The sequence below is a fragment of the Hipposideros armiger genome, unplaced genomic scaffold (genome assembly GCF_001890085.2).
Source record: "Hipposideros armiger isolate ML-2016 unplaced genomic scaffold, ASM189008v1 scaffold_1059, whole genome shotgun sequence".
Classification (NCBI taxonomy): domain Eukaryota; kingdom Metazoa; phylum Chordata; class Mammalia; order Chiroptera; family Hipposideridae; genus Hipposideros; species Hipposideros armiger.
In genome coordinates this window covers 38,859-63,138 of record NW_017732409.1, presented here as the reverse complement: position 1 = coordinate 63,138, position 24,280 = coordinate 38,859, and the positions used below count along the sequence as shown (strand labels likewise).

The following is a 24,280-nucleotide window of genomic DNA, read 5'->3' as shown; positions in this document are numbered from 1 at the left end:
TATCTATTACAATTCCATTGAATCCGTTCCCGCACTCTACTCCGTGTCCCGAGGTTATATGTATATATAATTATAGTTGACATACAGTATTATTCAATTTTTACTAGGGCAATGTCTTCTTGTTGGATGATCACATTATTATTATGTAATGGCCTTCTTTGTCTCTTATAGTCTGCATTTTAAAGTGTATTTTTTCTGATATAAGTATTGCTACTCACAGTTTCCTGGGCCTATATATCTATTTCCTTCATGAGGTTAGGGAAGTTTTCAGTCATTATCTCTTTAAATAGGTTCTCAATTCCTTGGTCACTCTCTTCTCCTTCTGGTACTCCTATGGTGTGCATGTTGTTACTCTTGATGTTGTCCTACAGGTCCCTTAAAGTGTCTTTATTTTTCTAAATTCTTTTTCTTTGTGTTGTTCTGATTGGATGTTTTCTGCTACTTTGTCTTCTAAATCACTGATTCGATCCTCTACTTCATTTAACCTGCTATTGATTCCTTCTAGTGTATTCTTCATTTCCATTAGTGTATTCTTTATTTCTGACTGGTTCCTTTTTATGGTTTCTATGTCCTTCTTTATGCTTGTTATCTCTTTGTTAAAAATCTCACTAAGTTCCTGTAGCATTCTTATAATCAGTGTTTTAAACTATCTCTAGTAAGTTGGTTGCTTCCATTTCATTTAGTTTTATTTCTGGAGTTTTCTCCTCTCTTTTTGTGGGGACATGTTTCTCTGTTTTCTCAGTCTGGCTGGCATTCTATGTTTGCTTCTATGAATTAGGTAGGCGTCCTATGTTTCTCAGTCTTTGCTCGGTAAGTTTATTTAGTATGTGTCCTGTGTGGTTGAATGACACATTCTCCCTGACCTCCTGTGTGTGTTCCAGGAGTTTCCCTTGAGTGTGTTCTCATGTTGTAGTTGGGACTCAATTGCTTTTGGCTCATGAGTGGGTGGGATCGACTCCCAGGCTGACTGACTGTGAGGAGTGGCGATGCACAAAATGTATGAGGTGCTGTGTGGGGGCTGACCCCTCAGAAGAGGATTTGCCCCTGTGGGTTCCTGTGCCTTTTGAGACCCCACTTCGGGTATGCTGTTTGTGGGGCTAATTAGTTAGTGCTATGGAAATATCTGAAGCTGGCCTCTGGGTGTGTTGTTTCTGGTGTCTCTTGGGAGGGACTCCCATGCGGGCCAATTTCAACCTTGCCTGTTACCTATCCATGCCTACCTGGTAGGAGTCCCAAAACTATATGTGGTTGGCTGCTGCCTGTGCTGGACCTGGAGGCATGTGGCATTGGCCTTGCTGTGAACTGAGGCCCACTGTCACCAGTCGTGGGCCTGAGGTAGCTTAGCAAAAGTCTCAGGGCCCATAGGCCATGCCCCCTACCGGCTGCCCATAAGGCCCAGTGGTTGAAAGAGCCTCCTTGGGTGTATAGGACCGGCTAGTTTACCTGGTGTTGAGAGTGCCCACAGCAATGCAGCACTTCTGGGATAGGTTAGTCTCAGACATCGTGAGATATGGCCAGTGGTTTCTACAAAGTTTTGCAGATTTAGTTCTTATACCAGTGCCCATACAGTGACCACATCGCCCAGCATTCTGAGAAAACTGCAGCCAGTCACCGCTTGCCTTGGGGCAGTGCCTGTCCTGTGACCACTTTGTTAAATAACCTTAGAACACTACAGCCAGCCACTGCTTGCCTCAGGCTCACAAATTCCCAAGAGCTGCCCAAGAGTTGCTGTGTGCAGGTTTTAGTTCACTGTCCACCACCAAAATCTTCTAGGATTGTTATGGACCATCCACTGCTTTAAAAAGTCTTCTACTGCCTGTGGGCAGTGCCATCAGCCCAGCAGTGAAGAGCGTCCTGGTCGATGTAGCACCAGCTGTGCATGGGAGTGGGGACCCAGGATGGCGTGTGTTGCACGGATTCCAGCAGACCAGTGTAGTACCAGACTTGTCCAATTGGGGAAGCACTCAATATTGAAAATATTGCACCTTCTGGTCTGCCTTGTGTGTCAGGCTCCCTACAGGGACAACAATGGCTCCTGTCCCTCTATCACCACCCAAAAGCGGTACAACTGTCCCGCAGGTTTGAGCCTCCCAGCTGCCATGCCTCCCAGGTGAGTGTTTACTAGTAAGCGAGTCCATGTCTGGCTCTTCAAGAGGGTATCTGTGTTTCCAGCTGCCCTTTGCCCCACCGGGAAGGGCAGGCAGAGCCCTCTCTGATTTACATTGTCAGATGCAATGGGACAGTTTCTTCTCGGCACAGGACCCCAGGGCTGGGAAGCAGCGCAAGGGCTGGGACCCCTCCCTCTTCAGGGGGGACCTCTGCCACCAATATGTCCCTCCCAGCATTCAACCACCATACGTGGGCTTGGGGTCAGTCCACTTTATGTCTCTGCCCCTCCCACCAGTCTTGATGTGGCCTCTTTTTTATATATTAGTTATAGGGTTTCTGTTCAGCTAGTCTTCAGATGATTCTTGAGGTTGGTCGTTATATAATTAATTTGTAATTTGGGTGTGATCCTGGGATGCAGTAGGCATAGCATTTACCTAATATGCCATGTTGGCCCTCTCTCAAATAGTTTCAATTATCTAGAAGAGTTGTATGGAAAATTCTGTGGTAAGCTTTTCCTATAATTCCTCCAGCATCAAAATTTTAACTTGTTTTTAAAATGAATTCATGCCTTACAATGGGGAATGTTTGTTGTGAGACTTTGATGATGGTCTTCTTGACCAATAAGGACAATAATGTTTTTCTCAACTGGACCACTTGGATCCTAGTGTGTATGATTTAGGAGGGCCTTGAAGGCTTTGTGATTTTATTTTCCTATTTCATAAAATTTACATGATTTTTGTATTCTTTACATTATTATTGATTATGGTCATTCATAGTGGCCCTAGGTTCCAAAGAAAATTATGATTGTGTTATATTTGTCATGCCAAAGGATTTAATGTGTTCATAATAGGTTAATGGAAGTGATGAGACAGCAGATTTCTGAGGAAAGAGAGAAGGAATGAGACATGCTGATCTGGTATGGTTATATAGAATAATAATTATTATTTCAAACTGCCTTCAACAAAGACATAGAATTGCTCAACATATGTGTAAGTAGCTAAGTGATGCTGTGCCTGTTTTGACATATATATGTACACACACATTTTGGGAGAATGAAAATTTAACAGTTTCGTTAGAGTATGGGTTCTACATTATCAAACCTACAAGTGGGGTTCCCTTACTTCCTCTATCAAAGGCAGAAATGAGAGTGAATGCAATCAAGTGAATCTTTTTAAAGGGCTGTGAGGTAAAGAGAATTAGCTACTGAAACCCACGTCTTTCATAAATAGCTCAGTTTTATTATAGGAAGTAACTGTAGCTGTTGTTATATTTCAAAATCCACATATATTTTGATGGGAAGTAACTTAAACAGGATAAAGGTAAATGGCTTGACATGTTTTTAGGCAAAAGTGATGTTGAGTCTGGATGCACAGTCAAACCAAGGAGCATACTGGTATCCCAAAATGAAATGGAAGGGTGAATTTTTGTACATAATTCTAACCATTAAATATTTTTTTAGCAAAAGATGAAACAACAGAATTCTGCACTAGAATGAAATTAAAATAGTCTGAATATTTGCAAAATAGTATTGCTATGTAAATAGACTTACATATCACATGTGTTCTCGTGTCCAGGTATAATGTCTGAAACACAGTGGAGCTCATTTTTTGTTGTTGTGACATTTGTATTAGAATAATACATTTCAATATATGTATAGTTTTGTTTTATTTTTTTGCCAGCTTGTATCTCTGGCATGACATATTTGTCTAGATCTTAAATTGGTAGTAAATCACTCAAAAACATATTTTGAATTGACAAGCTGAGTGGTGAAACATTGTTCTGTCACAGGAGGAAGGGATCCTTCCTTCACAACTTCTTGCTGGATCATTCTGGAGAAGTCCCGTCTGTGAGGCACACCAGCCTCAGTTCAGATACAACTACTCCCTCTTTTCTCTCTTTCCTGTTTTAGCAAACTTCTGGCAACAAAACAGACAACATTTTGTGATGACAAATATAGCAGTTGCCACACAGGCCAGCAGAAACCCAATCACATCCAGAGAGTGGTACTGGAACCAGTTGAGGTCATAGGAGGCTGGCCGCAGGTGTTTGGCTCCTTTGTGGCGCATGACAAACTCGATCCAAAAGACTGCTCGATCTAGAGGTTTCATTGGCTGATCATGGTGAATTCTCGATAATTTCATGGCATTCTCTTTATATCTAAAGAGAAACAAAACGACACAACAATGAAAGGAAGTTAATTTGCTTAAGCGTATTATTCTCATGAAAGGTTTTTAAGTCTCATACATATGTTTCAAAATAAATGTCACAGAATTGCAGAAGTTATTTTCATTTGGGTCTTCATAAATGGTCTGGTTTTTACATTGGAATTTTGTGATGACAAGTATTTTATAAAGTGATGAAGAAAGGTAATCTGGGAAAGTTACATCATTTTAGCAGAGCAAATGATAGAACCCTTCTAAGGGCTATAAATGTGAATGGAAAAGGATCTACATAGCAGACATGACAAGCTCAATGACCAAAAATAATCATATAGGATGAGCTGATCATAAATTCCTACTTGGGCAAGTCCTGGTGAGTAGTCACATCCCAGGCCTAGTAAAAGGTTAATCTTTACCTTAAGGGAGCCTGTATATATTTTTTATACACCTAGGATCCTTACCTTTTGAATGTGAGAGCAAGTTCTTTTCCAGATGCCTCAAAAGCATAACTTTATGCACCAGAGCACAATGACCACAAATTTTTCATTGTTGTCTTGTTACCCACATACCATCTCTATTTACTGTAAATGTTAAATATTAGCTATCCTGTATTTCAATGCAAAAGAAGTTTGTATCTCTCCATCTTACTATGTATCCAATCCTAGAGATCTCTCCAACCTCTACTTTGCTTTCTCCCCCCTCCTTAATCTACCACTAATAGATTTCATGTAACCTTGCTTATATTTCTCCTTAAATTCTAAATGTATAAAAACGACAGCCAAACTGCCGTTCTTGGGAACATTTTCTCATTCCTTGAGATTTTGCTTCGAGTCGGTACTCAGGTATTGGCTCAAATAAACACTTAAACATTTTTTCTGTAGGTTTGATCTTTCATTTGTCATCATAAATTGGATAGTAAAATGCAGTGTTAGGGTGATGCTTTTGAAGTTTTAAAGGAATTGTGTCATGGTGGGAGAAACGCGTCCTCACTAGTCCCTGTGCTTCTATTCTCCTCTTCATACCTGTATTGTCATTGTCACCCAGTAGCCAGCATGATCTTTTTTTTTGAAACACATCAGATTATAAAACTGCCCTGCTCAAAATTTCCATCTGACTTCTCATCCCATTTAGAATGAATTTTAAATCTGTTCTTTGTCCTAAAGGACCCTACATGGTATTAAAGAGAAAACCATAGGCCCTAAATTGCAACACTCCTGCTAAATGCTTATGATGCAAACCTAAATTTTAATACCTCATTTAACTGAAATTTCATTTTTTTCCAGAAATATAATGTTAATGAACCAGTCTGAAATTTTCTGGTAATCACCAGGGAGGTAATCTTACTTGGGCCCTCTCAATGGCAAGCATTTTATCTTGTAGAGAAGAGGCAATCTGCATGATAAAACCCTTGTCATTCCTTTGCTGGAAAAAGAAATCCTTGTCTAAATATGTATATATATTTTTTGCTAATTACTTCCCTGCCACACCCTCCTTTCTATACAGCTTTCCATTTTGTACAACTCCTCAGAGAGTCCTTGTAGTTCCTGATCAGATGCTGCCTGATTCATGAATTGCTCAGTATAGGTAATTATACCTTAAAATTTACTTGGTTGAATTTTGTGTTTTGAAAGTGGACAGACCCCTGGAACCTCTCTCCTGTCACTTTGTCCTGAACACTCTATTGTAGGCACGTTGGCCTTCTGGCTGTTCACAGAAGCTGCCAAATGTGTTCCCACCTCAGCACCTTTGTACTTTCTCCCCACTTTGTGCTCTCTTGGAATAGTCTTTGCTATCACACCCCAAGTCTACTTCTAACTTCTGATGGAAGCATTGGTGTCAGTGTCACAGCTAAGAGAGGCTTTTTCTGGCCTCACTATGATACAGCATTGGATACTATACAGCACCCCGTAGTCATTTTTTCTTTTTTTCTTATTAGAGTTCTCATTACATCACGTGTATTGGTTTAATATGATTTCAAATCCACTTCTTTGTGATATAAGTGAAGTTTTAATCCACTTGTTTATGACAAAGACCAAAAGAAAATTTTCTATAACAATGAAGTAAATCATTTCTTGATGTCATCCTTCTACTTGTGGTTTCCTTTGGTAAGCAGGGGGCCTCCCTGGGGGCTTATCAGCTAGAGCCTGTGGAAAAGCACCTATGACAAGGGGACATGTAGACTATGAATATTGAGTTTGTGAGCAGTATTTGAGAGTTTCAGTTTGGAGGAGGTGACTCTTCACTAGTAACCTATTGTAAAAACTCTGGAGACCTTTGGGGCATTCCTTCCTGTCTTGTTGAAAAACCCCTCTTAGTGGTGCTAAACCTCAGGGCAGCCCTGTGAAAGAGGTAGCCAGCCTACCAACACTGGCAACTTTGTTCCCTAGCAACCTGTTCTAGCAGCAGGGGACATTTACTTTTGTGCTGGATGATGGAAATCAGGTCCTGCTTGCTGACTGTCAGGAGTGCCTCCTGTCAACTGATGGTCACTGGTGCCATTTCAACACCAACAGGAATCCCCAATTTGGTGTGCAGTGAAGCGGAAACCTTTATTCAGTGCAAACAGCTCTATAGTGTTCTAGCTCAACTGGGAAACAGTATAGCTGTGAGGTGGCCCTGAGGCCAGGCCCCTCTCTGGCTAGACAGCTCTGCTCTGCTCTGGTCCTGTTAACTCCACTCTTCCCTGAGCTGGTCCACTCCCCTCTGCTCTGCTCTGGAGAGTTCTTTTGGTGTTTCAGCTCCAGCTGGGGATATGCAGCCTTCAGTCTTCCTTGGAAAGAGAAAGTGTCCACCCTGAGCTAGAGGGGAGTTGCCTTATATAGATAGAAGTTCCTTCCCCTGGTCCCTGTTGGTCCATCCTAATTCAAATGGAGACTTGAAATCCTCACAGTTTGAATGGTTCCAAAGACACTGTCTTAATTGGTCAGAATGGAGCCACTGTGGTCGGTGAAGATGCTGATGGGATGTATTGATAGCTGCATAGCTCCAGTTGGATGGGGAAAGCCTCAGTCCTATTTGAAATACTATTCCAGGGACTCCTTTCTAAGGGCTGGCTCAGATGGCTGGGACACAGTGCGGGAAGGCAGTTTAGTGCAGGAGGCAGGCTGCTTAGTGTAGGTCTCTACCCAGAGTGCAGCCTGCAGAAGAGACCTCTCTGTAGAAATGGCTGCTAGACTCTGTTATTTTTTGTTTGTTTTTTATTTGAGCCTATTTAGCTACCTGCAGCCCTTCTTAGTAGGTATTTACTTTCTCAGGATCCACACTCTTCTGAAGGTACACCTCATGTTAAATTTGGGCTTTATTCCTCCATCTCCTCTTGCCTGGAACAATAGTGTGATTAATTGGTCATTTATTTGCTATATATTATTTCTTTATTTGATTTATTAAGAAATTATCCTGTATGGTATTGGCATGTAAAAGTATTATATTTCCCATGGAAAATCAGTGCTATATAAATTTTTGGCAAAGACACAAATCAGTCTATTTTGCTGCTTGTACAAAACAAAACAAAAGAAAACTAAACAAAAGGAAACAAAATATTTTGTAAAAATATACCCTTAACTTAAGTATGAAAAACTAAGAAAAATGTTCATATTTCATGTAAACAGCTCAAAATTCTATAATTACCTAGAAAATTGTCATGAAGTAAATATAACTATGTACCTACTACCTAGATACTGATACAGGATACCCCAAACTACTAGAAGCTCCCCATTTTTTGGACCTTTTAGTAACTAATCACTTGTAATAATTAACTACTGTCTTTACCTTTAACATCACAGATGAGTTTTCTCATGTATATATTAGAATCAGCTAGTAATACTTCTTTGTTTTTGTCTTTTCTGAAGTTGTTGTTGGTTAATTCCAATGCTGTATTGTATCCAATGCTGTATCATCTGACAGTACCACTGATTATTGCTTCATAACGTTCAATGGACATTTGGATTGTTAATCTTTTTGGGCCATTTTTACTAATGCTGATATAAATATTCTTGTATATGTCCTTTGGTTTACATGTTGACACATTTCTGTTGTGTATACCTAGAAGGGGAATTGCTGTGGAGAAGGTTCATGTATGATTATCATTTCAGTATTGACTCTGAATTATTTAGAAATGTATTGCTTAATTTTCAAAATTTTGAGATTTTTCTTTTTTTTAGCTTAGGGTTTTTTGTTTTGTTTTGTTTTCTTTTCTTAATTCCTGACTTAATCCTAATGTGATCTGACAATATGCCCTTTACAATTTGTAAAATTTCAAATACAGAGTCTTGGCTTTGCTCCAAGTTGTATGGTCTATTCCATTAACTATTCCATATGCTGTTGAAAAATACATGTTCTCCACTCTTGTATATATCTCAAATAGGCTGCTCTGTAAAATTTTGTTTCATATTTTTTATGTACTTATTTTGTCATTTTTTGGAAAAGTTCTTTAAAAACATCCTATTATGACTACAGATTTAGTTTGGTTTTTCTTTTTGTCTACTTTTACTTTTTTTATTTGGGGATTTATTAGTAGGCATGTCAAATTAATAATTTGTGGTGTTTTGAAAGATTTAGCAATTTATCATCATCTTTGTTTTTAGTGGTCTTTCTGGTTTATCATATCTGATACTGGTATAGCTATATATTTTTATAGTCATTGTTGAAATAGATCTTTTTTGTACATTTGTACTTACAATTTCTTGTCATGTCTATTTAAGCATGCCTTTAAAATAGTATATATGTTGTCTGATGGTATTTTAAAAAATGATTTAGTCTATTTCCACATGCTGTAAGTACTGGCTTCTTTACTTATATTCACACAAAAGCAGAGATAGCAATATTCATAACAGGCAAACATGGGAACAACCAAAACGTCCATGGACTGATAAATGGATAAATAAAATGTGCTTTATCCATATCATAGAAAGTTATTCAGCAGTGCAAAGCCGTTAAGAAACTGAAAAACATTATGCTATGTGAAAGAAGCCAGTTGTAAAAGATCATATATTATATGATTCAGTTATTATGAAATGTTCAAAAGGACTAGTAGAGACAGAAAATTTATTAATTGTTGCTGAACATGTAGGTGTGGGAAGTGACTTCTAAGGCATATGATGTTTCTTTTTGCAGTGATAAAAATGACCTAAATTTATATTATGGTGATGGTTTCATAGCTTTGTAAACATATTACATATATTTGAATTTTATAATTTTACTTATGAATTTTATGATATGTAAATTATATCTCATTATAAAATCTGTTAAAATGTTTATAATAAAGTCAAGTTTGGGGGTGTAAAAAGATTACAGTTTCAGAAATTTTAGGTACTCAATGGAAAGAATTTATGATTTTTCTTAGTTCATCATTCTTCCTTCTATGGAGTCTATCGTATTTTAAAAAATATGTTCTTTTTACAATTACCTATATAACTTTACATTATTTGAGGAGAAAATTGTTGCACCAATTGGCTACCCATTAAATAAACATATGGGATTAAAAATTCAACTTGAAATCAATGCATGGTTAAAAATAGAAGTAGGTTTAAGATGGGTTAAATTATATTAATGTCAAAATTAGCCTCTTAAAAATGGGATGAAACTCTTATGCACCATTGACAAAAGAACCTATCTGTAAATGCCATCTATTAAAAAAATTGTGATACTCACAAAGGGTCATTAATAACTGTCTTCAATGCATTGAGCAAATCTGTACTTGACATTGTGTTGAAGTCCAAACTGACAGCTGCTCCTTTGGCTTCCATGTGAGCGATGTTATCAGGTTGATCCGCAAACAAAGGAATGCCCACCATGGGGATCCCGTGGTAGATCGCCTCATAGATGCCATTGGTTCCACCATGAGTTATAAAGGCTTTCGTTTTCGGATGGCCTAGGATTGATTGGGTGAATTTCAGCAAATTATTAATTATAGTCATAGAATAAAATGGGAGGAGGGCAATATAAGACCCTGAAAGAGGCAGTGTATTCTAGATAACACATTATTATACACATGAAGCTGCATTAGAATTTCTCCCAGTGCTCAAAGGAAGAAGCACATAAGTCAGCTGGCAAAGTAAGTGAAAGATACATAGAAGATTGGTGTGTGACTTGAGACTTAAAAATGAATATGAGATTGCCTGGTGGACAATTTGAAAAGACCATGGTGGATTAAAAAAAGAAGAAAAAAATGCATGGGTTAAAAAAGAGAGAGGGGAATATGTTAGAATATATTCTCTTAATGAAATAGTGAAGTCACCGAGTCTGATATATTGGGTGTCAAAGCAGCAGGAAATGTCGTGATAATAGCATAGGAGTCAGAGGAAGGAAAAGCTGCACATTATAATGAAACATGTTATTACTTTGGAAAGAGGTTTTGAATATTTCCTTTGGAAAAGGGAAACTCAATGGTAATAAAAGATGAGTGGACCTTTTTCAGGGGCACCTGTCCACCCTTACAGAAGTTTCAAGGATTAGTGGGAGGAGGGAATTAAGAGACAGAGTGACAATCCAGAAATGTTGAAATATTCTCTGTGAGAGGTAATTACACATGAAATAAACATAATTCGTTTCTGGTCATAAGGAATTTGAATGTGTATCTTACCCTTTTCCCCTAGGACTGGGAACTACATATAAGGAAGTGAATTTTTATTTTTGAGGTTTTCAATAAGCAATGTTTAATAAATTTCTTTCCTGATGAATTGTTTATCATCTAGTCAGGTTGACTCTCATTTCAGTGTTTTCCAGAGTCTTACCAAGAAGGTCGTTCTGGGGGATCCATTTATAGAGCCGAGTATTTGTCCCTAAGGTGTCTGGTTTTTTGCCATCAAATTTCCATATAACCTGTTAGGGTGAAGAAAATAACTTATTCCACTAGTCAAGCTACAAATTTATAGCATGTTAGATTCTAAATAGATTAAGAGACATTTAGTTAACTCCCTTACATATTACAGATAAGTAAATGAGGACAAGAGATGTTAGATAATGAGAATGAATAAAACACTGATGTAGGAGGAATACTCATATTACATGTACTTATTTTTGTATTCAATTGGTATGAATGCAATGATGTTTCACACTTAGGGGCTAGACAAATGAGATTATCAATGACCATTTGAACCATATAAAATTTTTTAGGTAGTCATGTAATTTTAGTGGAAAAACAGTAGCTAGCAAATTAATAATTTGCACATATATTTTGTTTTAACTATTTATTTTACTAGCTGTCATCTCCCACATTTAATGTTAACCTGTTTATTTCTTTTTGAGTTATGAAAGAAGTGCTTTACTTATATGTATTAGTTTCATAAGTTACTTTATTAGAGCTTTACATCTTTTGATTTACAAAATTCATGCAATCAGCTATTGTGAGAAGGAATTCTGAATTTTAACAATTTATTAATAATAAATAATTTCTGCTTAATAAACATGCTTAGCTTTTAGTTAACTAATTATTAATCACTGCTTCTAAGAAAAATTTCAACTGGTAAGTTTTACATAGATATAGTGTTATCACTGAGGTTGGGATTTAAAATTCTTAAAATATAGAAAAGAGGAGCACATTGGGACTTCATAAAGAAAAGTATAGCTGTGGAAAAGGATCAAATATGAGGAACACAGCTGAGGTGGAACCTGGCTCTACTTGAGCCGTCTTTGGGACGGCTCTTTTGGGAGGAGCTGGATTGGCGGTTATCATAGGCTGTAAGGTGGCTGGTGCATCCCGGATCATTGGTGTGGACATCAATAAAGATAAATTCACAAGGGCCAAGGAGTTTGGAGCCTCTGAATGTATGAACCCCCATGACTTCAGTAAACCCATTCAGGAAGTGCTCATAGAGATGACTGATGGGGGAGTGGATTATTCCTTTGAGTGTATTGGTAATGTGAAGGTCATGAGAGCAGCTCTTGAGGCCTGCCACAAGGACTGGGGCGTCAGCGTGGTGGTTGGAGTAGCTGCTTCAGGGGAGGAAATTGCTACTCTGCCATTCCAGCTGGTAACAGGCTGCACATGGAAAGGCACTACCTTTGGAGGATGGAAGAGTGTAGAAAGCATCCCAAAGCTGGTGTCTGAATATATGTCCAAAAAGATAAAAGTGGATGAATTTGTGACTCACAATCTGTCTTTTGACCAAATTAACAAAGCCTTTGAACTGTTGCATGCAGAAAAGAGTATCTGAACTGTTGTAAAGTTTTAAATTCAAAAGAGAAAAACATGTCCATCCTTATACCTGAGCCGTGTGGTCTGATTGAAGCAGGCAGACAAGCAGGGAGAAGGTCTTCCAAATTCACAGCCTCTTAGACCTTCAGTAACCTACTCTAGGGAGTAATGTTTCGTGTATAATTCATAAATCTTTAATCAAGGATAAGACTAATACAATCATATATCTGTTTTCTGGACTCTCCACATGAATAATTGCTATCTCATTAAGGATTTTTTTAACATAATAAAAGTGATTTCTGCATATGTGTGGAAGTTAAAAAAAAGATCAAATATGAGGATGCTAAATTTTATTTAGCCAACTGTTAACTCTTCATGATGAGCTACAGAGCACACTGACAGCATTGATTAATATGGTTACTTAATCATAACTGGCCAAGCCATTTCCAGGCTAGGAACCAGAATTATGTCCAAATTTTGAAGTTCCCAAGCAATCCTCAAAAGCTGAATTCTAGTTGAGAAGTGGTTAACATTTGTTTGCTTTTGAGTGTTCATATAACTTCAGGTTCTCAGCAAACTAGCATGGGTGATATGGAGAAAGCTACATCAGTTAGGAAGTTAAAAAGCAGTTCCTAAATTCCCAGAGACTGCAATTTTATATGTTAGAGATAATTTACTACCATATTTTATGGAGAAGGGGGCATCTGAAACTGTCCCATACTAGCATTGCTTCTGGTTGACTCCATTTTATATTTATTTTTCCTTCTTCAGTCAGGGGGAGTTATTCCGATTGGTTAGAAGCAGAGTTGTTGTGGGACCACTTTATGTAAAGCACATGGTCACCTTAAAGGCTGGACCCACCTCCACCTTTTCTTTTATGTCTTCTTGCTTCAGACTTTACCAGGGCCTGGCCCACCATGGAGGTTTTCTTTCTTTTCTACAGGCCAGTTTTTCTCTTTACCTAAATCATGGCTGGTTTGGGTACCTGGATGCAACTTGGTGAGCCTTGGACATCCTTTCTCTGAATAGCACCCTGAAAAACACAGGGCATAGGCCTATTCCAAAATTCAGGGGAAGTAAGAGAGGCCTAGACATCCTGGCCTAAATGTTACGTTGCTTTCTGACTGTTACAAATTCCTGTTTAGTGTTACTGTTAAAATTTAACTCCTTTCTGAGATCTTCTATAGTGTCTACAATGCAGTCAGGAATCTTGCAAGGAAAAAAGAGAAATGACAGGACAGAATTTGGTGAGATGTATACCTAGCTTGAATACCATTATAATACCAAACTTTATACTGTACCTCTTAAATACACTTCTTTGTCATCACAATTTTAATGCCAAAGTTACTGTCAACCAAAAACATCCTATGCATTACTGTAGCACCTGCCATGTATATTTTGGTTTTTAAATTGCTCTCTGATATGAATTGGGGCTATCATAGTAATTTGCCTTTCATGAAGAAAATTTCTGTAGTCAGACTCTGTGCAGAGTTTAACACACTCACTAAATAGATTTGTACTTTATCTAACCTTTTGTGGAATCTGGGCAAGGGCTGAAGCAATCACATCGGCCCTTTCTTCTGTCATGTTACTGACCATTGACCCCAGAGTGAACACCACAATTCCATTTTCCTCAGAGCTCTGGGCAAACTCTTCCATTTCCTGTGAAGAAAGAATTTGGTCCATCATAAAGGAATATCAGTACAGTGAATACTATTGAAAGAAGTGCTACAAACAGCTAATGAGAGAAAATCAAGTATTATCAGGAATCATTAGTATAGTGGCTGTTTGTTTGTTTTTTAACTGTAAAATACACATACCGTCTTAACCCATTTTAAGTACACATTTAAGTAATATTCTTATTGTTTTGTATCCCACATCTGGAACTTTTTCATCTTGCTCATTAGAACTGTGTTTATTATTCTGTAATTCTCCATTCCCACGTTCACTTACAACTATCATTCTACTTTTTGTTTCTATGAATGTTAGTGTTCTTTATACCTTGCATGAGTGAAATCATACAGTATTTGTCTTTTTGTGACTGTCCTATTTCACTTAACACAGTATCCTTAAGATTCCGCTCATTTATAGCATGTGGTAGAATTTCCTCAGATTTAAGGATGAGTAATATTCTTCTACAGATACCTTGACCCACAAGAAAGACAAGTAAGTCCTGCAGCAACTGAAGCCTGAAATATTGCTGGAGGCAAAAATGACCAAACTGAGAGTGTCCTTCTTCAGGCACTTCATGAGAAGGCAGGGTTATTTGAAGACAACAACGCTAGGATGAAAAGAAGGCCTCAGGAAAGAGGAAGATCAGATAGGGGATGGAGTTAATCCATCCAAGAAACCGTAGGCTTGAGTGTAAAGGAGCTGAGCAGGGCTGTTGAGGCTCGGATTTTGTGGACATCATTCATGAGTTGTCTTTAGTTGGAGCTTTCTCAACAGCAAATAACACACAGTATTGCATTGTGTGTAAATACCTTATTTTGTTTATTGATTCATCCACCAGTGGACCCTTGGGTTGCTTCAGTCTTTTGGTCTGGTGAATTGTGTTGCTATGAAGATGGGTGTGGAAATATCTCATCAGCATCCTAATGTCATTGTTTCGAATATACCCAGAAGTATAGTTGTGGAGCAAATGGTGATCCTGTTTTTAATTATTTGAGGAAACTCCATTCTGTTTTTATCAGTGGCTATTTTTAACAGACCTATTCCCTCAGTTTGTTTGGTGTATACAATTGATACTATTATAGCTTGATATCCTCTATTATGTATATTTGTGCAAATGTGTGTGTGTCTCTCTGTGTGTATAAGAATAAATGAAATATTTCAGTACACAGTATTGAAGAGGAAATGCTCTTAGATGATATATCCGGACCCTTCATTTATAATGTTATCAATTCTTAATATAGATTCTTCGAATATACTACCCAGTGGGATCTTAACTCACGTTTAATTCTTTATTGTGGTAGTTCTACTAAATGTGTTTATTTTCTGACAGGTTTTGTGGAGACTTATTTTAGTTTACTCATTAGTATTTTATTTCTTTGACTGTGAGTACTACAAAAAATGGTGTTATCATTAGGATGATTTTATATCTTTTTTTTTTTTAAGATTTTTATTGGGGAATTGTGGGGATGGGAACAGTGCTGGGGAATCGGGGGAAGGGGAACAGACAAGTTGCTGTCGTTTTGTTCTTCAGTCTAGTTGTGGAGGACACTGCTTCACTGGCCCAAGTTGGCACCATCATTGTGCTCTTCCCGGGCGAGGCAGATCAGTCTCCGGCTTCTGGACGGCCGCTCACTGCGGCTGCTGGCCGCTCACGCTGGCTGCTGGCTACATACGGTAGCCCATGGCAACCCACTGCCACAGGGACTGCAGCCTACGCCATCGCCAGCGACTCACAGCCGCCCAGCTCCAGGTTGAGCTGTTGTTCAGCATCTTAGCTGTAGAGGGCAGTGTCACTGGCCCTCATATGTGGGATCCGAACCGGGGCCCTCTGGTGTCCCAAGCCAGTTCTTAACCATCGCGCCACTCGGCCGGCCCATATCTTTTCTTAACACTATAATAATTTATACCTTATCTTAACCTTTGTCAGATTTTTCCAAACTCTCCCTCTGCATCAATTAATAAAGTTTATTAAAGTATAGTTGACATATTATATTAGTTTCAGGTGTACAGCATAGTGATTTGACATCGATATACCTTTGCATCTGATATCTGTGATTAATCTAGTAATCATCTATCACTGTACAAAGTTATTATGATATTACTGACTATATTCCCTATGCTGTACATTACATTCCAATAACTTATTTTACAACTGGAAGTTTGTATCTCCTATTCCTCTTCACCTTTTCCATCTCACCCACCTTTCCTCTCCCCACTGGCAATAATCGGCTTGTTTTTTGTATTTACAGAGTGTTTCTGTTTTTTGTTTGTTTTGTTCTGTTTAGATTAGACATATACATCATATGGTATTTGTCTTTCTCTGTCTGATTTATTTCCTTTAGCATAATGACCTTTAGGTCCATCCATGTTTTTGCATTTGGCAAGATGTCATTGGTTTGTATTGGTGAGTAATATTCCAGTGTGTGTGTGTGTGTGTGTGTGTGTGTGTGTGTGTGTGTGTGTGTGTGTGTATCACTTCTCTTTTGTTCACTTATCTTTCCATGGAAACCTAGGTTGCTTCCATCTCCTGGCTATTGTAAATAATGCTGCAATGACATGGTGGTGCTTACAGCTTTCAAATTAGTGTCTTGGATTTCTTCAGATAAATACCCAGAAGTAGAATTGCTGGGCCATAAGGTAGTTCTACTTTTAACTTTTGAGAAAACTCCAAATAGTTTTCCATAGTGGCTGCACCAATTTGCAGCCCCAGGAGCAATGCACGAGAGCTCCCTTTTCTCCCCGTCCTTGCCAGCCCTTGTTTTTTGACTTATTGATAGCCTTTGTCAGGTGTGAGGTGATATCTCACTGTGTTTTTGATTTGCATTTCCCTGATGATTACTGATATGAAGAATCTTTTTATATTTTTGTTGGCCATGTGCATATCTTCTTTGGAGAAGTATCTATTCAGTTCCCGTGCCCACTTTTTAATCGGATTGTTTGTTTTTAATGTTGAGTTGTATGAGTTCCATACATCTTTTGGATATTCACCCCTTATTGGAAATACATTTGCATGTATCTTTTCCCATTTAGTAGGTTGTCTTTTTACTTTGTTGATGGTTTCCTTTGCTCAGCAGAAACTTTTTACTTTGATGCATTTTCATTTGTTTTGTTTTTGTTGCCTTTGCCGAAGACAGATATCAAAAATAAACTTGCTAAAACCAATGTCAAAGAGTTTATTGCCTATGTTTTCTTCTAGGAGTTTTATGGTTTTAGGTTTTACATTTAAATCTTTAATCTATTTTGAGTTTGTTTGTACATGGTTTAAAAAAGTAGTCTAGTTTCTTTCTTTCTTTTCTGCATGTATCTGTCCAGTTTTTCCTGCATCACTTATAGAGGAGCATGTCAGTTTCCTATTATATTTTCTTACCTCCTTTGTCATGGATTAATTGACCATTTAAGGAAGGGATTTTTTTATGGACTCGCTATTCTGTCTTATTGACCTATGTGTCTGTTTTTAATGCCATACTATAATGTTTTGATTACTATATCTTTGTAGTGTATTTTAAAATCGGGAACATGATACCTCCAACTTTGTTCTTTCTCAAGATATCTTTGGCTATATCTTTGGAATCTTTTTTGCTGTCTTATAAATTCTATGATTATTTGTCCTGGTTCTGAGAAAAAAATGCCAGTAGACTTTGATAGGGATTGAATTTAATCTGTAGATTGCGGTGGTCAGTATGGATATTTTAAAATATTAATCCTTCCAATCCATGAGCATGGTATATCCTTCTATTTGTTTGTGCGTCTTTCGTGTCTTTCATCAATGTCTCGTAGTTTTCACCTCCTTAGCTAAATTCATTTCTTGTGGGGTTTTTTTGGATACATTTTAAAAATGGGTTATGTTCTATATTTTTGTGATAGCTCATTATTAGTATATAGAAGCACAACTTATTTAAGTATATTAATTTTATATCTGGCAACTTTACTGAATTCATTTAGTTCTAATAGTTTCTTTGGTGGAGTTTTTATGGTTTTCTATATTTAGTATCATATCATCTGCAAATAGTGACAGTTTTATATCTTCTTTTTTAATATGAATTCCTTTTTTGTTTTTCTTTTTCTTGTCCAATTGTGATGGCACTCAATACTGTGTTGAATAAAAGTGGTGATATTGTTTTTTCTTCTTAGAGGAAAAGATTTCAGTTTTCCCCCATTGAGTATATTAGCTGTAGGTTTGTCATATATGGCCTTTATTATGTGGAAGTATGTTCTCTCTATACCCACCTTGTTGAGAGTTTTTTTCACAAATAGATGTTGGAGTTTGTCAAAGGTTGTTTTTTTTGGCGTTTATTGGTATGATCATATGATTTTTATCATTGGTTTTGTTGATATTGTGTATTACATTTTTTGTGGCTATTGAACCATTGTTGTAGCACTAGAGCAAATCCCACTTGAGCATGATGCATAATTCTTTTAATATATTGTTGAATTCGGTTTGCTAATATTTTATTGAGAGTATTTGCCTCTATGTTCATGAGGGATATTGGCTTGTAGTTTTCTTCTTTTATTGAGTCTTTGTCTGGTTTTGCTATCAGGATAATGCTGGCTGGCTTCATAGAATGAGTTTGGGAGTGTAATTTCCTCTTCAATTTTTTGGGAATATTTTTAGAGTGATAGGTATTAATTGTTTGTAGAACTAAATGTTTGTTGACTTCACCTGTGAAATCATGTGGTCTTGGACTTTTGTTTGTTGGGAGTTCTTTTCATTACTGCTTCAGTTTTCTTGCTTTTAGTCAACCTGTTCAGATATTTGCTTATTCCTGGTTCAGTCTTGGAAAGTTGTATGTTTCTTGAAATTTATTTGTTCTAGGTTGTCCAGTATGTTGGGATAAAATTGTTCATCATATTTTTTTATGATGCTTTGTATTTCTGTGGTGTTGGTTGTAACTTCTCTTTTGTCTTGTATGATTTTATTTATTTGGGCTCTTTCTGTTTTCTTGATGAGTCTGGCTAAGAGGTTTATGGAGTTTGTTTATCTTTTCAAAAAACAAGTCTTGCTTTCATTGGTCTCTTTTATTTGATTTTTAGACTATTTATTTTCACTCTGATTTTTATTATTTCCTTCTTTCCACATACTGAAGTTTTTGTTTGTTTTATTTTTTTCTTGTCTTTTTAGGTGTAATGTTACATTATTGATTCAGAATTTTCTTTTTTTCTAGGTAGGCCTGTATCACTGTGAATTTCCCTCATAGACTGCTAATTCTGCATCCCATAGATGGTAGAATGTACTGGTTTAATTTTCATTTGTTTTAAGGTAGATTTTGTTTGTTTGTTTTTGTATTTTTTAATTTTTGTTTTTATTTTTATTATTAGTTTCACGTGTACAAAACAATGCAATAGTTATTCTTTTCAACCCTCACAATGTGACAACCCTTTCTCCCAATCCAACATCCCTCCGCCGATATCATACATATTTATTACAATTTCATTGACTCTACTCCTCACACTGTACTCCACATCCCGTGACTATATAGATATTAAATTATAGTTGACATATACTATTATTCAACAGCAGCTTCAGAGTGAAATAAGTCACTCAGAGAAAGACAAATACCATATGGTCTCACTTATATGTGGAATCTAAAGTACTGAATAAACGAGCAAAGTAAACAGAAATAGTCTTAGAGACATAGAGGGAAAACTGATGATTGCTAGATGGGAGGAGTTGGGGATGAGGGAGAAGGGGAAGGGATGAGACAACATAAATTGGTAACTTCAATATTGCCACAGGGATAGGAAAGACAGTTTGGGGAATATAATTAAGGTAGATTTTGATGTCCTGTATGATTTCCTGTTTGACTCATTGTTTGTTAAATTAGAGTCTTGTTTAGGCTCCAGGTGTTTGTGTTATTTTCAGTTTTCTTCTTTTAATTGATTCTAATTTTGTACTGTTGCTGTCAGAAAATATACTTGATTATCATTTCAGTCTTCTTGAATTTATTCAGACTTACATTGTGAGCTAACATGTGATCTATTCTGAAGAAAATTCCATGTGCCCTTAAAAAAATCACTTACTTATATTCTATACGTATCTTTCCAAGTAGAATATCTGATGTGTGGGGGCAAAAACTGTATCTACACTGCTTCTCTGCATATCCAGTACTTATTCCTGCATTATGCTAGTCACTTTAAAATTTTTCTTTGAATTAATGGCTGATATTTTCTTATGTGTTGAATAATAAAGGCCTTAATTTAACTGACACTATTTCCAAATTCTCTTGAATACAATTCTGTTTTCTGTAATGATAATGAAATTCAGATTCTTGTAATAGAAATATATGAGTATCTAATTGGCAGGTCATTTTACCCAGATTCTCATCTCTCTCTCTCAGTGGGACCAGACATTCTAAATAAAGAACACAGGTGCTCTCCTAGTGAAAATGCAAACTAAAAAAGTAAAACAAGCTTGAATAGGTTTACCTTAGGAAGAGGTTTAGCAGGTTTGCAGTGGAGTCCTCCAACAAATTCAAAATGTGGCAAGAGTGGGCGAGGAAATTCAAAATCCCAATAGGTTCGAATGAGCCACATTTCAGCTTTCCCTATTAACTCATATATTTTTGTGGGTCTTCCTGAGGGAATAAAGCAAAGAAATTGTTGAGGAAATGAGAACATTGTAATGTGAACATACCACATCATTTTCTAAAAATAGCTTAGAATTATGTAGTCAAAGATGTTTAAAGTATCTCTCTCTCTCTCTCTCTCTCTCTCTCTCTCTCTATATATATATATATATATATATATATATATATATATATATATATATATATAGTTCATAAGTATATGAACAACATATGTGGCCTGACAATTAAGTTTGCGATCTCATCCTAGAAAAAGTGCTACATACCTCATTGCTGAATATCACTATGGTCACCTTCGAAGTAGTCCCCTTTGGAAGCTGTGCACTGATGCCAGCCCCTAGTCCACCCTTTAAAGTAGTTTTGGAACTCTTCTTCTGGAATGGCCATCAGAGCTGCCATTCTATTACCATTGATGTCCTGAATGTCATCAAAATGCCTTCCTTTTAATATTTCCTTTATCTTTGGGTAAAGAAAGACATCATTGGGGGCCAGGTGAGGTGAGTAGGGAGGGTGTTCCAATACAGTTATTTGTTTACTGGCTAAAAATTCCCTCACAGACAAGTGCTGTGTGAGCTGATACATTGTTGTGATGCAAGAACCATGAATTGTTAGCAAAAAGTTCAGGTCATCAAACTTTTTCATGCAGCCTTTTCAGCACTTTCAAATGGTGAACTTTTTAATAGTGAACTTGGTTAACTGTTTGTACAGTTGGTACAAATTCATAATGAATAATCCCTCTGATATCCAAAAAGGTTAGCAGCATTGTTGCAGCAAGTTCGTGAACTTAATTGTCAGCCCTTTGTCATCTACTTGTGACAAAGTATGAGTCTTTTATCTCTAACCTCACATCAGTTCATTCACAACCTTAAAAAAATGATTAAATTGTACACACTATAGCATTAAACATGCATTTGTTTACTCTGTAAGCTACAAAACTAACAGATGCAAATGTAAACAATGATTTCAATCCCTCATTCTATTAACATTACCATAGCAATGGAAACACCTTTTCCTGGAGTAAAATTTAGCAAGCTATTTCCTTGATCCCACATTTTCCTTGTAAGCTGTGAGGTTTTAAGAATGTGGCTCAATTCATTGGATAACAGCATTTAGTCCATATCAGAAGCTTAATAATAATTGTGCATTGATAAAAATATTTTAAGTAATAGCTTAAAATTTTCATGAAGTATAGTAATAGATTACACACTCTTAACTTTTGCTTATTATGTTTTTAAAGAAGGGACAATTTCCAAAAAGTATAGTTTAGTAATTTATATGTCCATCCTTCAACAAAATTTTATGTCTTTGAACACATGATTTATAAGTATTTGGTGAAGGCACTTAAAATCATTAGAAATCTCAAATTATATAATTTTGATCTGTGAGAGAGCCACTACATCTCTCTATTGTGAAGGAATTCTTCAGGTAATATTGAAAAATGGATTAATTTTTAAATGAAACTATACAACAGGAAACAGTTCTTCAATGACCCTATAATTTGAGCATTTCCATAATATTTGTGAGACTGAATGATCAGTTTATAATTTTGTCTTATCACTTCACATATAAAAGACAAATTCCTCTGACTTAATATTTACATTTATATAAACACCTGCAAGTCGGAAAGTAAGGACTTCATGCTACCAACTGAAAACATGACTTACCTAGTGCTTTGCTATAAAACTCATTCCACTTTTTCTCATTAAATGTTTGGAACCAGAAGTCAAAGTAAAGCACATATATCATATTTTTCACCCTCTCCATGAATGTCATTTGATCACTTAATCCTGACAAAATAATAGGTACGTAGGATGGAGGGCTTGGAAGTCCTCCACTATACTTTTCAATTGCGTTGCCTGGAAAGAAGCGGAGACTGTATACTAAAGGTATTTTAAGTAGCTCAGCCAGCAGCTCACCACAGGGTAGCACAGCATCTGCAAGAACGATATCAAACCTTGTTTGTTGTAGCTTTGTCATAAGTTTCTTGTTAAAAACTGCGTCTTTACATAGCTTTTGAGTAAAGTCTGAAAGGTCCACAAACACTTCTTGTACTTTTGAAAAATATGTCCAAATTGTGTCTTTTTGCTGATCATATGTCCATTTGTCCATCAGTTGCTTGACAAAAAGCAAAAAATCATCTTTTGTTGAAGATGTAGGGTAAACCTCAAATTTAATAGCAGATGGTATGTTGGGATCAATAAGAATGGAAGCTGAATATACCAGAACAGTGACTTCATGGCCTCTCTGGACAAGTTCATCCAGGATTGTCTTCATATTGAGCCAATGGCTGTATTCTGTGGGCCACACCAGCACCTTTCCACAATTCCCTGGGCTAAAGTAACAACTCAGCTGTAGCAGCAGCAGAACTGAAATCCCCTTCATAGACATCCTGGTGGATGTAATGGTTCTTTTCAAATCACTGGTCCTTTCTGTCCTTGCTCATGCTTATATCCAAGGAGAAATCAATCAGAAAGTTAAAATATAACTCCTTACAATCCAAAGTAAATATTAGAAAACAGAACGTTTTTATAGCAAGTAGTCAAACAGATAGAGATCTCTTTCATTATACAAATGTGTTTAATTTCTACAAGTGCTATCATCCAGCTAAGAGTTAACCTTTCATGTGCAATACCCATGAATTATGGAATATACAGAGTGTGCAAAAAAATGTATACATGTTTTAAGAAAGGAAAAAGCTGTATTAACATTACACCGATGGTAACCACTTTGAGCACGTCTTGTAACTGCAGAAGTCAAATGCGACTTGTAGTCATCTTTTGTTATCGGTATATATTATTACAATTTTAATACAGTTTTTTCCTTCTTAAATATATACTTTTTTTTGCACTGTCTGTATTTGAGCATTAGAACTGTAAGAAGTGAGAGGTGACTGTGTCTATAGTCTCTTTTTCTGAAGAACTAGAGATAAAACTATAATGCAGCTGACTCAGAATTTCCTGGATGATGATTCAAGAGATTTTTTTTCTTAAAAGTTTTTGACATCTAATCCACACACAATTGAATTGACGAGTTTAAAATGTACAATTCATGGTTCATTGTATATTCACAGAATTGTGCTACCACTGTGATTATCATATGCAGAGCACGTTCATACCTCAATAGAAACCTTTACCCTTTACATGGTATTCTAGCTTCTGACTCCCCAAGGCCTATCCAACCATTAATCTAGTTTATCTCTCTATAGAAATATTTTTTTTTTGTAAATGGAATCATGGACTATGTGGTTTTTGGTAACTGGCTTCTTTTACTTATCATATTTTAGCATCATATTTTAAAGAGTCATCCATATTGTTGCATGTAGGACTTACTCCTCTTTATTGCAATATGAATATTACATACTATGCATATACCACATTTTGTTTATTAATGCATCATTTGATAGTTTTCCCCCAATTTTTGGTTATTATGAGTAATGTTGTTTTTGTAACATTCATTTGTAAATTACGAGTGAACATATTTTTCTTTCTCTTGGGTACATATCTAGAAGTGGAACTGCTGCATCATCTGGTAACTCTTTTTAAATATTGAGAAATTGGTAGACTTTTCCAGACTTGCTGCACCATTTTCCATTTTTACTATCAATGTACGATGGTTTCAATTTT

The 24,280-nt window shown here is 36.6% G+C and overlaps 1 protein-coding gene and 1 pseudogene across 1 annotated transcript; one reads left to right on the top strand and one right to left on the bottom strand.

The window, feature by feature from the left end:
• Positions 1–3,324: 3,324 nt before the first annotated feature.
• Positions 3,325–23,072, bottom strand: LOC109376177 (UDP-glucuronosyltransferase 2B31-like). The gene is made up of 6 exons (XM_019631980.1): positions 22,322–23,072; positions 20,500–20,648; positions 13,933–14,064; positions 11,000–11,087; positions 9,918–10,137; positions 3,325–4,266 (listed from the first exon to the last, which is right to left on the bottom strand). The coding sequence occupies exons 1-6, from the start codon at positions 23,043–23,045 to the stop codon at positions 3,987–3,989; spliced, it is 1,593 nt and encodes a 530-aa protein (XP_019487525.1). The 5' UTR covers positions 23,046–23,072; the 3' UTR covers positions 3,325–3,986.
• On the top strand, positions 11,274–12,439 carry LOC109376180 (alcohol dehydrogenase class-3-like; annotated as a pseudogene).
• Positions 23,073–24,280: the final 1,208 nt, after the last annotated feature.